We start from the raw sequence: 23,222 nt of genomic DNA on the forward strand, positions 1-23,222 counted from the left end.
CACTATACTACATTCAATCATACACTCTTCCCAGAAATTCATTACTGCCTTTGCACTCTCCAACGAAGTTGCACCCAGAGAGGTGTGGGAGGAAATACATATGGAATAAATGTTTTGAGTTTCTACGCAGTGTATTATAATCCACAAATAATTGGGATGTAGACTTTAGTCACAACAGGACAAACATAACATGGTGGTCCTACACTGCAGCTACAAGAACTTCTCATCAAACAATTCCAGGGATATACGGAAGCAAGAGATTATTAATTCTGATTCTAGAGAAAATATTTGGGCTTTTACACTAGTGGTATCAGGAGGTGCATTTCATTGAGATGTACTGTACACTCTACAAGCTGATTTATATTTGCTACAACCATAAAAAAAAAAAAATTGTCAAACAAGAACACATTCCTTACAACAGTGTTACATAATTGAATTTTTTTTTAACAATTTGCTCTGCTTCAGTTAATGGCAATCAACAAAGTAGTAACACTAAATCATCTCCACTACAAGAGGGGAAACACCATTCCTGTTATGTATACCTCACATAAAAGTGACACAATGGGACTGCATTGGGGATTTCCACATTATGTCTGTGACTATTAGACTGACTAAGGTAGGTAGGGCTCCAGTTAAAAAGGTAAATGTCCTCAACAACTGTACCACGTTAGGAAACTGCACACAGGAAAGCTTGAATGTTCTTAAAGATACAGTGTTCCTTCTCTTCTTCTTTTTTTTTTTTCCCCTGGCCAGAGCAATTACTTTTATTAACAATTTATGAATGATTCAACTATAGTTACAAATATTGCAACGCCCACACTTAGCATGTTTTAGTTTGCTGAACAATTACACTATTACACAAGTCCAGATGACTTGCTCAGCTACGACACAAATATTAGCATTGGTGGGATGCTCCTACATTGCACATGTACAGGCACTGTGATCATAATGAGTTGATTTATAGTCTCTGTTATGAGGTTTCTGTCATGATTGTTATTCTACAGACCTCCAAAACCTAATAAATCTTTTGTGTATACTGTTCCATAACCAGGATTGGCTGGCAATATTTGTCAGTCTTAGAAAAGTCAGTTGCTGATTTGGAAGAGAGAAATTAAAGGCTTTGAAGTCTTTCATTTATTTGAGTATCACTTCAGTTTGAGTTATTGTGTAGGTTTTTTTTTTATTGCTTCTTTTAAACTCTGAAAGGTACACATGTACATCTCTAATATGTAGATGTGGTTTAGGTACTTCACTTAAATACTTGAAATTTTACCCATTTTGTTGCAAATAAAGGCTGAAATGACATTCATTTTGAGTCTCATAATGACTTGCAGATGAGACAACTTCGGAAGTTATTTCGAAATACTCTAATTCATTTCTATCATTTCCCATAAGCCTCACGATTAAAAGTAACAAATATAAATCAGAGTGAAAGCATTGCGAGAAGAAACCATCAGGACTGAAACAGAGCAATATGATACATTTCTCTAAAAGATAATCAGGTGTGCTCGATTATGCTTCTTTTAAAAATCTTTTAGATTGTACACTTTCATCAATGCTATTTAACTTCTTTCTCCAATGGCTAATTTATCAAATCCCATAATATGTGGGGATACATGCAGAAATTGAATCAACATTCTAAAACAAAATTAAGAAAGTTTTTTTTTTCCCTTTATTGCATCTTCTTACGGAATACATTACTGAGATCATGACAGATCAAACTGACCAACACCCAATCCCATTGCAAAGGTCAGCTTATGATCCCCTAGGACTTTCACTTTCACTAAATAACCATCACTTTAGGTCTTCAATTGTTCTTAACCCGTTCAATACGGGAACCTGGTGACCTGCATACTAAGTCTATGGGCATTTCACAATTCAGTATGAATTACTTACAATCTACCATGATCCCTTTAGCAACGTGACATTTAAAGTAGAGTTGCCATGTTAACAGACTTATTTTTGGTTGACATTTTCAGGAAGGAAAGGGATACCCTATTCACGGAATCATGGCAAATTTTGACAGTTAGAAGTGATATGTGCAGCAACATCTTTCAAGGGTGTGATTTAACCTTATACCTACTTGTCGGTGAGTCTGATATCTAAAGAAGATGTTTAAAGAGTCTAGGAGAATAGTGCTTGCACTTAATACATCATTAAATGTATGTGTTAAAATTACTTCATCATATTGGTATTTCGCATACATTTTATCAACTTAATTACTATATGGACTGTAATATTCCTAGATACTGTAGACAAGGTAAACTTATTTCCTCCCCTTCTTGGTTTCCATGACAACACGATCATGTCCTCAAGGCATGAACTTTGAAGTCTAATCAATAGACTAGTCTTTGGCTGCTAGATGCAAACAAAGGACAAAAGTTTCTTGAACATCATGCAGCATTCTGTCAGAATGTCTCAGAAAGTATAGAAAAATAGGATGAGAGGCACAGACTCCTGTCAGCATCAGTTTAACCAAGAGACGGTTACCATGACAACATTTTCGGGGATGCATCGTCAGCGGGTAAAATGTTGATCCATTTATGGGGATCATCCATGGCAAGATTACAAAATCATTGCAGGAGGAAAAACATTCTTCAAAATTCCGCTCATAAAGATATCTAGATATGAGATGTAATACGACCTAAGATTTTGCGTAAGGTTGAAACATCCACTTGAAAGTATCAAATCATCTCATTTAATCAGTTCAGAATTCATGACAACTGGAAAATACAAAGTAGTTTTTGTTCATTCAAAGGAAAATTCTGTCTCCAGCCATTTTACAACTGATGCTTACAGGATATTGTTCAGAAAAATCAACAATTTCACAAGAAAGATAGAAAGAGTCAGATAAAACAAAAATAAAATCATGCAAGTAAATCGCAGACTCATTTTGTCATCATTCCATCGGAAGAATGCTTTGCTCAATGACCTCTGACCCTTCAACCCCTGGGGTTACTTCGAACTTTGTAACTTTCTACCCCTGCACCTCTTCTCTGCACTCAGAGGCATGAAAGGAAGACTGCACTTTGAACACAAGGTCAACAGTCAGCATGGTTAATAGTGGTGTCCACTACACACATAATGGTACACTCTAGGCGTGCCACGTGTTCAATGGAAAGATGGGTGCTTCCATTGGGAATATTTGGGGGGGAGGTTGAAGAGTCGGATGAGGGGTTGCCTCCTAGAGACTTTCTTACCTCGGTATTTTCGGTCTTTCAATGCCACTGTAGGTGGAAATGACAATTCACATCCAGAAAAATGAAAGGTATGGTATAATTGATCAATAGATGTAACATGCCTGACCTAATTCCCCTTCTCCTCTGGGGAGAGAAAGTTAAATGATGCAACATACCATACACAGACAAGAGAATAGTATCCATAATCACATACAGATATAGAAGTAAAGTATGCATATACAATATATTATACATATTGTACACAAAATCGTAACAACCATTCATTTCTCATGCTCAATCCAGATCAATGAGATTCTTCTTTTTTTTTAACTTGTCTCTGTTCTTAGTGTGTCTCCCTCTCTCTCCCTCTCTCTCTCTCTCTCTCTCTCTCTCTCTCTATCTATCGATCGATCGATCGATCTATCATGTCTATCTATCTATCTATCTATCTATATGTCTATCTATCGATCTATCTATCTATCTATCCATATATCTATCTATCTATATGTCTATCTATCGATCTATCTACAGTTGAACCTCTATTATCCGGCCTCCCTTTATCCGGATCTCTCTATTATACGGACGCAATCTCGCCGTGATTTTTTTTTTTTATTATAATTACGGGAGGAAAGGGGGATTCCCAACTCCATGAGAACTCCTACACAAACACACATGAATTACATATACTTGACACATTTCTTAATAATTATTTAGGTAAATCATCCCAAGAATTTATAAAAGAAAATGATTTCATTCTTGCAAACACAAACCTCTATTTTGGGGTCTGTTACTGAGTGTAACAATGAAAAGGTTGCAGTATACACATTACTACATGTGGTACTACAATGGGCTACATCAGTACATGTGTACAATGTATGTATATGTACATGTATAAAGCACTGAGTCTCCCATATCCGGCCAAATCCCTTATCCGTATGAGCCCCGGTCCCGACTTGTCCGAATACAAGAGGTTCAACTGTATCTATCTATCTATCTATCTATATGTCTATCTATCTATCTATCTATCTATCTATTTATCTATCTATCTATCTGTCAATCTATCTATATGTATCTCTTTCTCTCCTCTCGGTTTATCCCACTGCTTCTCTTCTCTTATATGTATTCAAATAGTGCAAAAGTAAATAGATTCTTCTCTTTTTCAAAGAATGAGAGAGAGAAACATGCACAAAGTCAAGACATTCATCTTCTTGCACAGTTAAAAACTTTATGAAAGCACTGTAGCATCTTCTTGTCTGTATTAAACAGCACACCCTGATTTTCATGAACACTTGTTGGCAATTCTGTAAGAAAAAAGGCATAGGATCCATCCCCTCCCCCCCAAAAAATCAAAGTTTTCTAGCATTAATTTTAGAGCCATGTAATTCATTGACAAAGCTAATAACATAATTTTACCTCCCCAATGAGTGATATGATGTTGCTTAAATCATAATCCACCTAAGGCTCAGTTTGATACACGAACTTGCTGCCAAGAGCAATGATTGAAAAGCTCTGTTCTAGGATAGGAAGGTTGGCTATGCTGTGAATTAAATCTGCCTACATCTGACAACCAGTTTGACAGTGGAAGATTCTGCACTAGTGGTTTGAAGAGAGAAAAAAAGTCAGTATCAATGGTAGATTGTGATGGGTTGTACTTCAGGCTGCACTTTCATGAGACACCACTTAACAGTTTTCATCAACAGGACTATAAAATAAGACCTGTACAATGATCAAACAAAGATCATCCAATATACCTGAGCATCCTTGATTTCGTGGATTTGACATGCCAATATAATATCTGAAATTTGCATCCTGACTATTTGGAAGAACAAGAAAGCCTTATCATCCATTTGAGATTTTCGGAATCTCACAGGGGCGAACCTTCTCCCTCACCTGCATCCATGGAAGAGTCATGCCTCGGACCGGTGGGAAGTTCCTTGTTGGCTGACGGCGCCCTCGATGCGCTCCTTGGGTCTAGGTTGCTTATTTTCCTCTGCTTCAGCTCCGCCTTCAAAATTTCTTTTCCCAGGGCTGAGTCCACTTTTGAGACCTGCACGAACAGGCAGACAGATAGGTGAGGAGAAGAAAAAAAAAAACTGATGTTGCTGATGTATAAAAAAAAATAATGGTTTTCATACATTGCAAATCATATGCTAATCACTCATGCATGACAGAGTTAGAGTTGTTGTTAAGATCTGAAGTTCAAATTAGCTCTGTAGTGTCAATTTCTGGTGACATGTCCCTTTTCCTCAATGATTCTAATTCTACAGAGACACACATGACCTTGTTTCTTTCTTGTTGAATCCATGAAAATCCCGTCTACTGCCACTTGTGTTTCTTTCTCTCAATCAGATTGTTTTGGCTCTATTTCTGTCTCTACACTGTATCTCCAATTATACTCCAATAATACCTTCTCTCTTTGTATGTCTCTACCATATATCTGTCTTTCTGCCTTTGATTGTAACTGTTTCTACATTCTATCTCTCCTTCTGTCTCTGATTCTGCCAATGTCTTTCCTTAGTTCTTTGTATCTGACTCTCCCCCCCCCCCCTCTCTCTTGCTCTTTCTCTCTCTGTTTCTGTTTCCACCATATATCTCTCTTCTGCCTCTGATCTCACTTATGTCTCTCTCTCTCTCTCTCCCTGCATCTACCTCTCTCTCTTTTTGCATTTCTTTCAACTAGCTATCTCTTTTCCTGTCTGTGATTCCTTTAGACCCTCTACCTCTCTTTCTCTCTCTGTATTTGTATCTATCATATATATCTCTCCTTCTGCCTCTGATTCTATATATGTCTCTCTCCATCTCTCTGTATCTACCTCTCTCTGTGTATTTACATCTATCACATATATCTCTCCTTCTACCTCTGATTCTATATAATGTCTCTTTCCATCCCCCTTGTATCTACCTCTCTCTCTGTATTTGTATCTGTTTATATCTCTCCTTCTATCTCTGATTCTATATAATGTCTCTCTCCATCCCCTTGTATCTACCTCTCTCTCTGTATTTGTATATATCATATATATCTCTCCTTCTACCTCTGATTCTATATAATGTCTCTCTCCATCCCCCTTGTATCTACCTCTCTCTCTGTATTTGTATATATCATATATATCTCTCCTTCTACCTCTGATTCTATATAATGTCTCTCTCCATCCCCCTTGTATCTACCTCTCTCTCTGTATTTGTATCTATCATATATATCTCTCTTTCTGCCTCTGATTCTATATATGTCTCTCTCCATCTCTCTGTATCTACCTCTCTCTGTGCATTTACATCTATCACATATATCTCTCCTTCTGCCTCTGATACTATCTATGTCTCTCTCCATCCTCCTTGTATCTACCTCCTGGCTGTGTGTATATCTCACCTCAGCATCTATCTGTCTCTCCTCCTCCTCATCACTGTTGTGTAAGTCTCCCATCGATTTGCTCCTCATCGTATACTGGTATTTGGCCAACGCTGGAGGACCGGGCCAGATATCAGACTCAATCTGGTGGAAAATAATAATAACGACAGTCGGTTAAAGTCATGGTCTACTTTCCAAGGCAATCTGTACCACTGTAAAAGCTGTTATTTTCACAGGGGTTTAATTTTGGTGAATTTTGCGTATCACTGTTGGGCCGTGAATTTTGCAACACAATTTTATGAAAATATTGCCACCTGATCTTGATCGGATTAGATTTGCAGAGTGAACAGTCAGGCATAGGTGCCCTTACAATAGCCTTGGTGTCAAATCACAAAAACAAAATCTCGCAAAAATGTTTGTAACCTCCTTATTCACGAATATATCTGTAGGCGAAAGTAACATTCACCTTTACAGCCTTTGATTATTTCTTCACTTATCAACACCAGGAATTTGTGTGAAAGATGCACACTGTATCACTGACTCCACATGATGTCTGTGAAGCATACACCAATCAATACACTGCTCATCCCAGTTGGGCCTCTTATTGGTCCCGCATCACCGGGCCTACCTTGGGAGGTGCTGATGGATTTGGCTTCTTGGCTGCCGGGAACTTGGACTGCCTGACGAGTTCGTCCGACAGAGCAACGTCCTTCACTGGTTTCATCTTTGGCTTGAGGGCGTCGAATGCACTGTGCGGGCGGGGTCGCCGGCGGTAACCACCTGTCCGGAGATTGAGGGGAGGATGCAGGTTAATGCCAGAATCATTCACTTTGTGGCATTAATTTCCTGTTTGGACACTTTTATTAGGGGCAAGGAGTACTTTGTCATATCACTGTAGTGGAGTAGCACAACACTGTTGAACATACATGTATCCACATGGTTTCAAATACATAGCACATACATATACGATAGTTTTGGTTGCATGCAAGTAATATATTCTTTTTGATAAAATAAGCACAAAATGTCTTTGCAATATAGAATACAGCTATGATCAGGACAACTGGACAGGTGCAAAATTCAGAGCAAAACATAAAACCTGACAGATCTTAGAGGGATCTTGAATTTGTGATACAAAAGCAAGAAGCACCACTTAAACTCTTTGTACACAAAATACATTTTACAGCATAACTTCAATGTTGTCACCAGTCAAGATTAGAGATGAAAACTCAAACAATGACTCTGCCATAATGTGCAAATACCCAGCATGGATGCAAGAGTGACTAAATTAACATTTTACTGATGAATAAGACTTTTTCATCCACCTCAACAGCCTCACATTTATTCAATCAAAACAGGGGCATAATTCTGATTTCAAAAACCTGATGCTCTCATAGTGGAAAGACTGAAAATTAAAATGGCAACCCAATGACACCATTAAATCTTTCCCCAGTAATCCCTTCACCATTTGTTTGTTGGTTTGTGCCTCTGGCACTACACCTCAAACCTTTGGCAGAGCTCTGAATTGCAGAATGTACCAGTTATCAGTGAATATAATGTTCTGTCCACTGAAATGACTTACAGCGTACATAAGAATATAACATTTTCAATTACAGGTATACATCAATCAATTGAATGTAACAGAATTTCATAATGTAATTGTTCCATTTTTGTTTTCTTCATTGCAAACTTGTGCATCAGCCAGCTGCAAACTTCACTGAAAAGAGTAACCATGCAATTACAACGAATCTATTTTTTTCTGCAGATATAGTTTACAAAAGCTGCAATCTGATATATAAACATCTCATGCAAATCATTGATCAGCAAGAACAAAGCACATCCATGCAAATGAGTACAAACAATCTTAAGCACCAAGAGCAAGTCCTGCAAAATTTCATAAAAATACTGGTTAATATACTTGTTGAAATACTTGTATATTGAAATATTCCGATAATACAGAAAATCAATATTGCAGATCTTTTCACTGTTTACAATATACCCTGAAGTGCACTTTAGCTTTTTCTTTTTGATTTTGACCATTCATATCTGATGTGGAATATTTTGCTTTTATTTGATATAATTATATTTTGTGTGTCAAAATAGGTTAGTATATTTCTAAAAGAATTATTATTGTATATAATGGTTGTTACACCAGGTAGCTAGAATAGGAGCAGTAATGTCTATTAGAGACATTGTAAAATGTCTAGTTATAAGGATCAAGTCTGATAGAGAGGATATTCACTCTTGATTCAACCCCACATCTTTCAAAGAATGTATCACAATCTCCAATAGATGATAGGGGATGGTGGATCAAAGTTTTATACGATGCTCCTTGAGAAAGAAAGAAACCCAGCAATAATAACTTATTGGAAGTCCAGATTTTTCCAAATCCTCTTATCAAACAAGTTATTTTATTTTTAATACATTCAATTCTGATTCTGTGTGCAGAATTATGTGGCAAAACATAATCTGCTTTAAGAGTGCCCCAGGAATGTTGACAGGTCATTAAAGGTCGAGGTTTGTCAGAAGCAATTTAGCAACTTTTCACACATTTCTCTCACAAGTAACACCAGGAAATCAAAATGGAGGAAAACTAGTTGCACATCTCTGCCACAAGAAGTGTCACATAAAATTTGTTTACAATAGCACCATGTACAAAGGTCAACATATCCAAACTGTGACACAGTTGTCTTTATATGACTGGCGTGTGTTTCACATTTGTCTTGTAAAAACAAAACAACAATCAAAACATGCGATGGAATGCTGTGCATGGTCTAAGATTACAACCAAGGGGGTGGGTGTACGGAGAGGGGTTAAACTGTGAGTAGCAGATGGAAACATTTGCTGGCATGCACTACAGATACATAAGCCCTTTTTACACTTGTGTTTCTTAACCCCGTACTTTCTCTGACACAGGACTATTGTTAATCCTGTACCAATTTTTTCAGCTTTTTACACTTGCCAATAAATCCTGTACTAAGATCTTGTCCCGGGCTAAAGAGAAAACTGACCTTTTTACACTCGTATAATTAGTCCCGTACTTTGTGGGGTTCGGGCTTCATCTCCGTCGCTTAGCCCGGGATTATTTCTTTGTTCTAGCTGTTTACACTCACTTGCTTGGCACCGCAATTGCGGGGTTAGCACCGCAATTGCGGTGCTAACCCTGCTTTTTTGCAGGGCCAGATAGTACAGGATTATCGGTGGGGCTAGCCCACTTTGGCAAAAACAAGTGTAAACAGAGAGTGGGCTAAGGAAAGTCCTTTACCAACGGTAGGGCTAAGGTAAGGCCCCCCCCCCCCTTAGCCCCACAGTTGATATGGGACTAAGCAAACATTTGCAAGTGTAAAAAGCCCTATAGTGTAGTTGAGGCAATTTAAGTAACATAGAACATTTTGATTTAAACATATTAAATTAGAACAAGAAGTATTTGAAGAGTTTGTTTGCAAAAACCGATAAGTCCATTTTTGAAGATTTTGAAGTACGGTCTCTGTCATAAAGTACAAAATAATACCTTTTAAATGATATATTGGTCACAACATATAAAGGTCTATTTTTGAAGTTATGGTCAAAAGAAGCAAAAATTTTCTTATTATTCTCTCTATTTTTCTTGACCTTTAATCGCAAATATCTCCATTTGACAAATATGGACTTATCGGTTCTTGCAAACAAACTCTTCATTTGTTAAGCATGTATACATATCATAACTTTACAAGTCTAAACCTGTAACAATCATACCTGAATAGGATGGTTTTACACCACTATCTAATTTCATACATTTCTGATTGATCTTCATCATGGTGGTCTGTGGTTTACAAATAGCTGTTGCACCTTATAACATTTTGAAAACTCTCTGATCATCATGACACACACTCATACATAAATTTTTTGTTGTTGTTATGCTATATGTACATAATGCTGTATTCTAATTTAATATTTTTTCCGTATTAATGCGCTTAGAAACATCAGTATTAAGCGCCATATAAGTGTTATCTATTATCATTATTATTACACTCTACACGTGCCACAGACACTTTATTCCTTCCCCACCCAACCATCCCCCACCCCTCAAGTATATGCATTTAAAATCAGAAAAAAAATACTGAACACATTTTGAACTTCAATTGTGAGAAGAATAAAAACATCCATTTCACCAAATCTATCCAGCATATCTGAGGTAGTAGATAACAATGTACATGAAATACAAGAATTTCAGGATGGCTACATGATCTAAATCATTCTCTTACTCTATGGGAGGTGGACAAGACATATTTACAGGCTCTTTCTCAGTTTAAAAACATCTTCTAATTCTGGAGGTGCAAATGCATTGTGTGTAGTCATGATCTAGATGATTGCATGCAGTGGTCCTATTTGTTTATTGTGCTCCATGCACTCACAAACAGAAAAAAAAATAATCAATGAATAAACAAAGAAAATCAAATGATGTACCAATTAATAAACTAACAGTTAGATAATGAGTTTAACATATTAAGAATTAAGAGTACAAAAAAGGATGCAGACTAATGTGTTGATAAATCAAACACATTTAAAGTCATGGCAAACTTTGTACATCAGTATCAAGAAATTGTGCCACATTTTTCAAACATAATAGGGAAGAAAAACATGTGTTTATAGCTACTATTTAACATTGGGAGCAGTTATTAAAAATGTTAGAATTATCACATTTGATGCATATGTAGACCAGTATTTTAGTTCTATCACAAAACACCCTACCGTCCAAAAATTTCGCAAAAAAAGCCACAAGGAGATATCACTAATTTTCTCAATAAATCATCATGGTGATGGTTTATTTTAGAAACAGTTTTTAATAAAACTATTGTTGAATATTTTATATATTTAACAATAATTAATATTGATTATACTGATCAACATCTTCATGTTGGTTATTTTCATTCCTACCTCACATTTCAGAACCATCTTGAAGCACTAAAGCTGTTTTTTTTTTTTCATCTGCAAATGTTAACAAGATGCTTAAAGATGCATAAAAGCCCCATGGGCTACATCAAGGATATATTAACTGGCCAGTTCACCAGCCCTGATGTGCCAGCAGTAGTGGATTTTGCAGCAACAAAGAACACTGACTGCATTTAAAATATGACAGTACACGGTGGCACAAAATCTGTCCATAAATCTTCCTAACATTTGTTTGATAGAGAGACAATGAGACCATCCGTGGGATGAGACATCTATCTGTGAGCTAAAGACAAACTGTCAACCATTTGTGCACAAACATTTGATTAGTGCATCACTTGATCAATTATCGTTAGTGATTAGTGTGGCTTTTCTCAGCACAAAAAAAAAAAAAAAAAAAAAAAAAAATCCATGAATCTTGCTGTGGCAAATGCAGAAGTTGAGTCCAACACAATGCACAAACAGAGCTGAGAAAAAAAAAAACGGATCTGTCTCCGTCGCGGAGAGCCTTACCCGGTTTCTTTGGGGGAAGGTCATAACGTGGGGGCGACAAGTATGAAAACTCTTCACCTGTAGGGGGCAGTATACATATACACATACATAACATTCACTAGAAGCAAAGAAGCTGAAGACGGAGGAGTCTTGTGTAGCTATTCCCACGATGCAAGTTAAACTCATAGACGAGGCCATACATATCTTCATGCTAATAGCCATGCTTCTTTCATCCTTATCAACTCTCTAGATGTCCCACAACTTTATGATACTATCTTTTTTACAATCACCCTCCCTCAAAACTATATGAACCTCAACAACTACGAAACCACAAACATAGTACTCTCCAGCTATGTAAACTTTGTTATACAATGTACTCTATCCACTTTCTTTCCTACAAATGAAAAATGTAAATGCTAAAACAGATAATATCCATTTCATCAACTTGCAATATTTGAGATTGAGACTGCTGAAAAACAAAGAAAATAATGAGAATGTATGTGATAATTCTTACATAATATCTTCAGAAATATTACTTGTTATGTACCAAGTATAGTGACAATGAAGATATTTTTTTTTCTATTCAATGATGATGTCCTTACTTCAAAAAAAAAAGAAAAAAAAACTTTGTTTTTTGTTTCTTTTTGCATTCAAACTTTTCAAATCATTCCTCTTCATGTTCACCACACATTTTGAATACTTACATTACATGCAATGGACCCTTTATGCAGCCTCCCCTTTCCTAAACTGTCAAAATCATTTCTCATAAAGAGTTTGAAGTAAAAAGCAAAATACCCAAACCCCATCAATTCTAAATCATACTGTCATAATGCATAATCCATGATTCATTTGTCTCTACAGTGTACAAATCAAGAACATCATGAAAAGCAACTCAAAATATGGAAACTGTGCATTACCATTTGAAATCATATTTTGTGTCAAGACAGTAAATTCAAGAAGGTTGCCATGGTAAACATTCAATTGGTAAAAAAAATATGAGTGCAAGATTTTGCATTTGATTCATGCAAAGCATGAAACTGTGCTGTGTTAGTACAATGTTAATCTATATTATCATTGTGGAGACGATGACACATACAATATCTCCATACAACTGCTTTTTCGTGCAAGACTTGGAAAAAATAATAGCACTAAAACTTTTTCCTCTTATTCCATTTACATTTAAAATCACCACAACAGAGTTTCGATATTGATAACACTCAACCAAAGATGTGAGGGAAAAAAAAACATCTTGTGTCTTTTTAACAATCTTTTTTAATTCAAAGAAATGAACAAGAAAAAAAGAGTAACACAACAAAAAATATTTGTAAGAAGATTGATTATCATATCAATCAATAATCGGATGAGTCACAATCATCAAAAAAAAAAAGTAAAAGAAGTTGGTAGAAAATTCACAAATAAACTATGAAGGTGTGAGTACAGACTTCATTCATAATGGTACAGAGTATCTGTTGATAATATCTACACACACTTTCACTATCTACATGTATAGTACTTCAGCCTTTGTGTGCTTATTGATAAAACAAAATAAATAAAAATAAAAAATGGAGGGGGGCGTGCGCCCCCCTTTAATTTTATAAAGGCGCCTCTCCTTCACAGAATTCCTGGATCCGCCCCTGGTTAAATGGTCTAGGTGCAGTTAAACTCTGTATATCTTCGTACAGTTGCAGTGTATGTGCTCTTTTACCATCATTATAATTATGGGACTACTATGTTGTTACTTGACTCTTGTCATTTACTCTATTATTGTATGCAGTTGAGAACAGCTTTGCTGAAGCAAATTGCTGTGACCAAATAAAATAAAACGAACTGAACTAAACTGATCTGTCTAGGTCATGATGGGATTTTAAAAATCTTCTTTTAAATCAAATCAAACATCAATTAAATGAAAATCATCCATAGATTTTATTCAAAGACAAAAAGAGACATTGCCTAATCAAGGGATCTGAAATGCAGTAAAAAAAAAAACAACACACACACACACAAAAGTAGTGACTAGGAAAGCCGATCTGCATTTTCCCCAACTAGTCTTAGCCCAAGACTATAAAGCTTTTTTTTTTTTAACCTCAACGGCAAATACCGACACTTTGGGATATCTACTCAGTAGCACTGATTTTCACATTCCTTACACGAGCCTAGGTTTACACCGACATCCACATACCAAGGTACACAAAGGCATGCATGCAGCTGAAGCGAGCTACATTTACACCGAAAAGCCAGACATATATATGCACCACTTTCATAAACACAAATGCACAAGCAAGCCTCAAATGGAAAGAACAATGTTTTACCATTGTTTACATATTCTGTGATTGAAGAAGGCGTCAATGCACAGAGAGAGAGAGAGAGGGAGACGATATTTCACAGTTGCAGTGGTGTTCGGGGGAAAAAAGGGGGGTGAAGAAATTCAAAGTATAAGTACACAGCAACACAACGAAGAATAAATTGGAAAAAACCACATTGAAGCACTGGTTGCAAGTTAAAACATTGATCTCAAAGACTTAACATTCATATCAACATATCATCGGTGGCCAGGGTTTAGATCCTGAAAAATTGCTGTCATTCCAAGGCAATCTTTCTTACACTCTGCTAAAGACTACGCTGGTGTGTATTCAGATGCAAAAAAGTGCCGCCAAAACGCATCCATCAAACATTTGCTACAAAACATCGGGGAGGGGACAGGACCGTTTCATTTTATCCATGGGGTGAGACCAGAATAGCACAGAGTTTAATCAATCTGGCCTTAAACAAGCTGATCAAATACAATGGAGACACTGCCCTAAAAATGTCAGAATGAAGATTGATAATGAAAACTTGTCCATGGGAAATGAATAAAAATACAAAATGGCACTTCATGTACACTTCTTTTCAGAAGAATTCTAAAAACTTTTTTCTTTTTAGTTCCATAACCATATGAGTATGTCTGATTACAAATTTGGATTTTTGTTATTGTTGTTACAACCTAAAATTGGTGACTCATCACACTTCATAAGCAAATTATACACAATATTTCATGAAGGATGTAATTGGGACTAAAAACAATTAATTGCACTGTTAAGTACACTTAACTTTAATATCAAAACTGTAAAAAGAAACATATGTACTATATGCATCAAATGATGAGCATTAAGGGAAAAAATCACTCATCAATTTAACATTGCTTTAAAGGATGGACAATAAAAAATATGTCGCAATGAAAGGCTCATAATGAAACCATAAAAATTCATAACAAACATCAAATTATCATAATAACAATCAGATCATCAATTGTCACTTATGGTGATAGGTAATAGCAATCATCACCATCATCGTGATCATTATTCTAATCATAAAGATGGTGATTACAGTAAAAAACGATATCAAGAATCAGCATCATCATTATCATTATCACTGTCACTATTAATGTCATTATTAATATCATTTATCATCATAACCATCTCACCTGGCCTGTGGAAGTGCGGACTGACGGGGGCATCGGGAGTGATCTGGCTGGGCTGAGGGTAGAGGGAGGAGAGTGCGAAGGGAGACAGGTAGCTGTGGGAGAAATCGGGGCTCTGCGGACTAAGGCTGTTGGAGGAGCGGCGGGAGGGGGATGATAGGAAGGAAGGGGTGTGGAAGTGCCCCCGGGCCAGGGTGGGCGAGGCTGGGGTGGACTGGAAGTGGAAGAAAAAAAGAAAGAGAATGCTCGCTCTTGATTTGTTGTTCATTTTTTTTTTAAATCAAAGTGTCATAGAGAAACAACATGAAACTGATCCTTGAAGATTCTTTTATACCAGGCTAATCAAATCACAAACATAATACACACACAGTGACACACAGAGAAACAAGCACACACACACACACACACACACACACACACACACACACACACACACACACACACACACACACAGGGGCGGATCCAGGAATTCCGTAAAGGGGAGGCGCCTTTACAAAATTAAAGGGGGCACACGCCTTCCCCCCTCCCATTTTTATTTCTTTTGTTTTAACAAAAAATAGAGATGGGGCGCACACCCGGTGCGCCCCCCTCTGGATCCGCCACTGCACACACACACACACACATCATGTATATATACAACGTACACTATGCTGATATCCAGAATGATAGACAACACATCTGTTGGTGCATGTATAAGGAGCATAAATATGGTACAACAAATGTGAAAGCACAGAATGAAATACAGTGGGTGCATGTTGTGCTTTAATCTCAATGGTTTTGGAAGAGATCAAGCCAGTGTGAGCAGCCAATACTTGAAGGAATAGGCTTTTTCAGAACTTTTTTTTGTAGCAATCATAATAGTTTCTTTACAACAACAAACAAGGGGGCATACCACTGTAGTAGAGTAACATATTTCTGCTTCTAGTCAAGGTATGTTGTCACAAGGTTTGCTGCATTGAACAAAGATGGAGTCTAATGAGTATAGCTTGTGATGTATGCCGACAAATACACTATACATATAACTAGTTCCATTCGATGCAGGAGAGAACTTGGAATGCTTGCTGGTGTAAATTGTCAATCCTTTGAAACATCATTCATACACACACTTCTATTACAATGTTTTGGCAGACTAAATCTTTGCTTGTAGAGAAACACACACTATAATTTCTGAACCATTGCAGTTAAATGTCGTACAATAAATTCCCAAAGGAAATTGTGACTTGCATGGTCACTTACCTGTGACTTAATTCGGTTGTAATCGTAGAGCAGGGCATTTTCTTTGATGCGTGACGGAAAGAAACCTAGTGACTGGTGGGCCACAAATTATGAAAGAAAAAAAGAAACAAACAAAATAAGAAAAAGACTCATAAGAATATACACATGGCCAAATGAGCAGGAAGAATCAATGGGAACTGTGAGTATTATACTGCAATCCTCTTGCTTAAACTATGAAATTCATCCCCAACAATAGCAAAAGCTTACACTTTGTTGCTGCCACAGAATGCTCATAATATTATCTTACATCTGCATCTCTGTTTATACACTGTATGTAAAGATTTATCTCTCTAGCAATCTATCTATCTATCTATCTATCTATCTATCTATCTTATATCTATCTATCTATCTACCTATCTACCTGTCTACAACTGTATCATTCTTCAGTCTCCTTATGCAAATGTTTGTATATGTGACCGTGCACCTCAAAACGAACATAAAGTCGCACACACTGATTTTGCGTGAGGACTGAAAATAAGTGAAATGGGTCAACCTAGCCGAACTGGACTTTTTCATATTTTCTGAAAGAGCCGGTCTTCTTTTATATCATGCTAAAATTTGGTATCATAAAACAGGCAGGAATGTGTGTTTTTTTAATGGTTTATCTCGAACATTTTTGGTAGAATAGTGTGATTAGGTGTGTCTTTAAAATCCCTTTTTCATTTCTGAAAAACCTTGTCCACACTCTTCACTTTCAACTCTAATAACTTTTGAAAGGATATTACTACTGCTTTGAAAGTTGGCATTAATTATGAACAGAATGTGTTAATGAGGCATGCTTCATTTCAGTTTAATCTGATAGTCCCTTCATTGTTGTTACTCTGGTGGTTTACTTCCTGTTTTTTGTCCCATTCATTGTACAGCCAGCACGGTTTGGTAAAGATTACGCACTTGAATAGACACTGTACTTCAGAGCCTGTTTTTCTCAGTTCACACTTTTCCTGAGTTTGTGCATTCTTTCCAATATTCAGATAGGTTAGGAGAGTCCATTTGATTTGAGTTATACATCATTTTAAAGCTGAAAGTCTGCTCTTTTAGAATATGGTCTTAACTAAAAATTCATGTCTGGCGACTTTTTGTTTGTTTTGAGGTGCAGGGTCACATATAATACAACTACACATACTATATGTATATTTCCCATGCATGAAACTTTCATGAATTTAGCAAGGAACCAGGATTTGCAAAAGTTAAATGAACACAAAAGCTCAGTTTTGCCTACACGATCAGCTTTAAATGCCAGTGGCAGTTTGCAAAAATTTCATGCTGGGAAAAAGGCTGTCATCCTCAATTCGCAAAAGTTTCATGCTGCAAATATTTCTCATTTTCCACTCTCTCAACTGTGATAATTCATCTGATGATGAAAGAATACCATAAGCCATTCATCTGTCTCTAAATGCAACTCTATGTAAATCGATATGTCATATGATACAACTATTAATGGTGACACTTAATTTGAGAATGAACGATTATCTTAGTTCATTCATCTATCTATACTACATATTTATATGCAAATTTATGAATATCAACATATCATATAAGATACAACTATGTACTGTATATCAGTGACATCATCATTTCATCATACAACAAAAGAATCTGTTCTTCTAATCCTTAGCAATCTATATGTTGTCTCATATTGTTATTACTATGTTCCTGAAAAAGATAACACCACATGAAATTAATGGCCTCAGGTGTAAACTTACTCTGCCTTTTGTGCAGTCTGGATGCCATATTTCAGTGCCTGCAGAATGAGGAAAAAACAACAACACAAGTTTTACACTGAGACCTGGCACATACATGTACAACTGTAGATAAATATCAAGTGGATCAAGATAAGATACCACTTGGCAAATCACACCAAGTCGTGTCTGCTCATGTCAATAACAGTGTTTCTGCCAAACAACATTAACCCGTTGAGGACGAGTCCCGAGTATACTCGGGCAGGTGTCTATGGGAAATGTGTGTTGTAGCAAAATCAATCCGTCCTCAGCGGGTTAAATATTGTGTCTACTGTAAGGTGGGAATCAACTCTAATATTTACCAAAGAACTACTATAGTGACATGATGTTTAAAACCTGTCATCATAGTCTAAAGCTTAATTTCAATCATCAATTATGGTGTCTTTGTTCATTTGTGCAGCTTCAACTTGCCAATATTAATCTCCAATAAAAGAGAAGCATTTAACGATGTCTATAAAAATGTGCTGGCATTGACATAACCAAACACCCCATAAAAAAACACCTTGAATGAGGCGGCCTTCAATGTTTGCTTTGCTGTACAGAATTTACATAAAACATTTCAACAGTAATAATGCTCCACATATTTCTATGAGAACTTTGATCATTCTCTTAAGAAAAGGACACTAAATATGTCTCGTATTTTCTCATATAGCAGGATATAATGCCAGCCTTGTTGTACTTGCTGTGTATTATAGGCACAAAAAGAGGTTGATTCTCATGTAAACATCTGCAAATACGTGGCAGCAATGCGGACGTTGGCCATGGCCCTGACAACCACACTTAGCACCTGTGACCCAACCCAGACTGTTTCTGACTCAGGGTCGGGCAGCTCAAGCGAGGGCGCACTTCAGCCATGTGGAGCGGCTGCAGGGGGGTGCGCTCGCTTCATGCTCGCTCACCTTGTACAAACATGTCCTCGCCCTCGTTGAAGTGGTTGCCGCATCTCCCGCACTTAGCACACGTAGGATGATACTTGTGGTCTCCAGCCTGGTGGTGATCGACACACAAACAAACAAACACACAGTCAGTAAGACAGACAAACAGACAGACAGACAGACAGATAACCAAAGAACAAACAGACAATCAGAAAAAAATATATTTGAAATGATGGTTATTTGAAATGTGATTCACAGGGAGAGATGAGTGGATATGAAGAAAGAGATTTAGTTAGAAAAAGAGAGATTAAGAGAATGATTGATAGATACATTGTAGATAGATACAAATATGTAGACATATAGGTAGATGGATACATAGTAGGAGAAGAAAGATACGGAAGACAGACAGAAAGAAAGAGCTAGTGAACAGGAGGGAAGCAAATATACAACTGTGTGTTTGTATGTAAGAATGTGTAAATGTATGCCTTACATATCTATAAATGTTTGTCTGCCTGTCTATCTGTATGAATGTATGTATTTATGTATGCATGTATGTATGTACATGTATACGTATTTATGTGTGTACATATCCATGTTTGCATATCCATGTTTGGGTGTGTACATGTATGTACATCCAATGTATTTATATTATACCTTATATAAAGTATGTGCATGGGAGGTCACCATAATGCAGGAGATATCAATGTCAACCTTAATTGAGTATTTCGTGATGAATGTCCAATTTCTCACCTCAAGGACTTTGCCTGTGATGAAGTTTTCGCAGCGAGAGCAGCGCACGCCAAACATCTGATGAAAGTCCCTCTCACAGAACGGCTGTCCATCTCTGAGAACAGAAAGCACAAGGCCATCAACCCATTAACGCCTCCTGAATGGCTATAGTCCTTAACATTCACGTATTCATCATACTCATGCATATTCATATAATATTCATCATTTAAACAATGGCAAAAAATGATACGCTTCAGCACTGCTTCACTATCACTTCTTCCATTTATTATGGAAATATCCACAAACTTGTTGTATACCATATCAAAGAGTCATAGTCCATAAATCAAACCCCTGGTATTAAAGGGAAATCATTATTAGCACATATCCACAAAATGATATACCAGTAAAAGAAAAAAAGTGACTTATCATTGGGCATTCACAAGTTGACATTATCATAATTCCATATCCACTGTTCATTTTCCATTTCATTTCATGTCATTTCATTCACTCATTCTCATTTTCAACAAGAAATATAAGTGTGCAAAACAAACCATGCCAAAAAAGCAATCAACGTATTTCAAATATATCAAAATATAGTTTAAACACACAATCAGTTGTGAAGCCAAGACACATGATCATTACTTACACTCATAGAATATTCATGAGAGAAAATCAATCATGAAAACAAAAATCAATCAAGCACAGAACTTGTCCATGTTTGCAGAATATGACACAAGTGGTCAGCCGAAAACGACGTGCCTACCTGCCCATGTATTCTCCGGTGAGGATCTTTTTACACTTGAAGCACTTGAAGCACCAGACATGCCAGTGTTTGTCCAGAGCTACCAAGGCCTGCCCCTGGGTGATGTCATCATTGCACTGTGCACATCCTGGGGGGCAGGGGAGTAGAGAGAAAATTGAATTAATTTGAATTGAATATTTTTACTGTCCTAAAATATGACTGTGGAAATGTGCCTTTTGCCAGCACTATGTACAAGAAATTGATTTAAATTTCAATTCAAATTTTTGTTGTCGATACCAGTTCAAGGGAAACAAAACACAATGTTTTTCAACAATATATAAACATATGTATAAAAAAAACTATTGTTCAAAATAATTGGGTTATTGGAAAAGAGAGGTCCACTTAAAAGACAAGCCTGTTGAGATGTTGGCCACTCAAGAAGTTGAACTTACAACAGAAAAAAAAAGTAAAGGGACTAAAGTACGCACACACAGGCACAAGACACTCGGGGGGAAACAAAGACATAGACAGGACAAGCAACAAAAGACAAATGACAATTATTAACCCGTTGAGGACGAGTCCCGAGTATACTCGGGCAGGTGTCTATGGGAAATGTGTGTTGTAGCAAAATCAAACCGTCCTCAACGGGTTAAGAACAGCATATGCATAACACACTACCAAGGACATCTGACAAACAAAAATCTTTTGACATAATTTTTAGAGAAAATAATGAATTATGATTAGAAGATATAGTCATTCAAAGATGAAGACAATGCAATAAGAGGGAAACTCATTTCATTACAACAGAATTAATCACAAAATTTAGCTAACACAGTACAATGATAGGGTCACTGAACTTTGTTAGTTGATGATTTACTTGATTTGAGTTAAAAGTAAATTCATGTTAGTTATGCAAACTTTGTTCATTTAATCAATTATGTATTGTACATCTGATGAGACTTAAGTTAATGACTTTATAGAAAAGATTGAATTTAATGATATCAAGAATAACATCAAATATCATTGACTCCATTTTATGAATGCATGTATCTATCATATACATTAGCAGGAATGTCATCTTCTTCTGGATTTAACTAAATCCTGATTTGTTTCATGTGGATGCTCAAGAAGCAGTGCATGCATTAAAGCCGGTAACCACAGGACCGACTGCTTTAAGTCCCTTCAGAAGGACTATAAGCAACAAGGATAAAGTGCTAAGCCAAAGGGGCACAACAGCTGCTGTAACGGGTCTTGAACCAATGACCTCAAGTTTGAGAGTCTGTGGTCTCAATCGCTTGGCCACAACAGCTCCTCATGGCACTCATGGTCTCCATGGAGTTTATTTCTTTCACATAAGAGCACAGAACACAGACAGATCTTATTCTGGATGGAAACTGGCACTGAGGAATAACTGGTATCAGCAACGGAAATCATAAGTGACTCAAAATGAATATTAACCATGGCATGTTTAGATGCATCACAAAATGTCATCATCTTCACCTAGCAGTTCACAGCATGTGATGTAATCCATACTTTGATATACTTGTGAGGTAGATTACTACCAGTACATGAATCACAAAGTATACATACATTTGAAATACTACCCGAGCCGCAAACTTACTTTTGGTCAGAAATAATTCCAACCAGAGACATGTTTCATCGAGCAGAAAGTGATATGCAAAGGAAGTGCTTATTCTCTTCTTGAGGTAGAAAACAGAAAATGAAGACAGTTTTCACGGAAAATGGTGAGCAGCACATGCTAATGCTAATGACAGAGGTAGGAAAAGCCCTTGGAGACAGCTATGCCCGCCATGGCTGATCAACTCACGCTTTTGCTGGGTTCCACCAATTTCAGACTCGCCACTTATGATATTACCTCATTACACGCTAATGGAAGCCACGCTGGATTTCCCATGATTTTGGCCTAATGCAGTCACTGGATGAAATTTAGTCCAAAGTTCAAAAACAGAATCACGATGTCTGGATGCCCCGAAAAAGAAAAGAAGAGAGAAAAGACAAAGGCAAATACAACATGGTGAATGTAGCAGAGTCTTGTGTACCCAGAAAATCCAGCATGTTCTGCAGTGGGCGGTAATAATGAAGTATCGCTACCGTACAGGATTTTGATGAACTTTGCATTAGGTTGAAACTGATGCATCTGAGTCCAGGGAGGGCTCCAGCGCGGCCAGCGTGTGGATTCCAACTTAGAATTATCCATAAACCTTGACGAATAGGCTACGAGGCCTTTGATTACATGTAGCATCAATCTGTCAGACAGACAATTTGTCCTGGTGAAACCATCGACTCAAAAAAACTTGTGGCACCAATTTCTCCGGGAATAAACTGCATTAAAATTCCCCTCTTACCTTGTGAGGAGATGTATACAGCCAGAACAATAATGAAACATACCTCCATCATGAACACACAACACTGAGATGAAAAACATGATACTCTAAAGCGAGAAA

At 36.9% G+C, this 23,222-nt stretch overlaps 1 protein-coding gene across 1 annotated transcript in view; it reads right to left on the bottom strand.

Annotated features, from left to right (window-relative positions):
• The window catches only part of LOC140242151 (actin-binding LIM protein 1-like), a 220,595-nt gene that overhangs the window by 14,714 nt on the left and 182,659 nt on the right, over positions 1 to 23,222 (bottom strand). Inside the window, exons 5-15 of the mRNA XM_072321916.1 lie at positions 20,779 to 20,905; positions 20,037 to 20,130; positions 19,311 to 19,398; positions 18,376 to 18,413; positions 16,634 to 16,705; positions 15,401 to 15,611; positions 11,962 to 12,018; positions 7,151 to 7,302; positions 6,544 to 6,666; positions 5,070 to 5,226; positions 3,201 to 3,227 (exon numbers count right to left, since the gene is read on the bottom strand). Coding sequence (XP_072178017.1) covers positions 3,201 to 3,227; positions 5,070 to 5,226; positions 6,544 to 6,666; positions 7,151 to 7,302; positions 11,962 to 12,018; positions 15,401 to 15,611; positions 16,634 to 16,705; positions 18,376 to 18,413; positions 19,311 to 19,398; positions 20,037 to 20,130; positions 20,779 to 20,905 — 1,146 coding nt within the window. The remainder of the gene's footprint in view (positions 1 to 3,200; positions 3,228 to 5,069; positions 5,227 to 6,543; positions 6,667 to 7,150; positions 7,303 to 11,961; positions 12,019 to 15,400; positions 15,612 to 16,633; positions 16,706 to 18,375; positions 18,414 to 19,310; positions 19,399 to 20,036; positions 20,131 to 20,778; positions 20,906 to 23,222) is intronic.

The sequence above is a fragment of the Diadema setosum genome, chromosome 18, assembly GCF_964275005.1.
Source record: "Diadema setosum chromosome 18, eeDiaSeto1, whole genome shotgun sequence".
Lineage (NCBI taxonomy): Eukaryota > Metazoa > Echinodermata > Echinoidea > Diadematoida > Diadematidae > Diadema > Diadema setosum.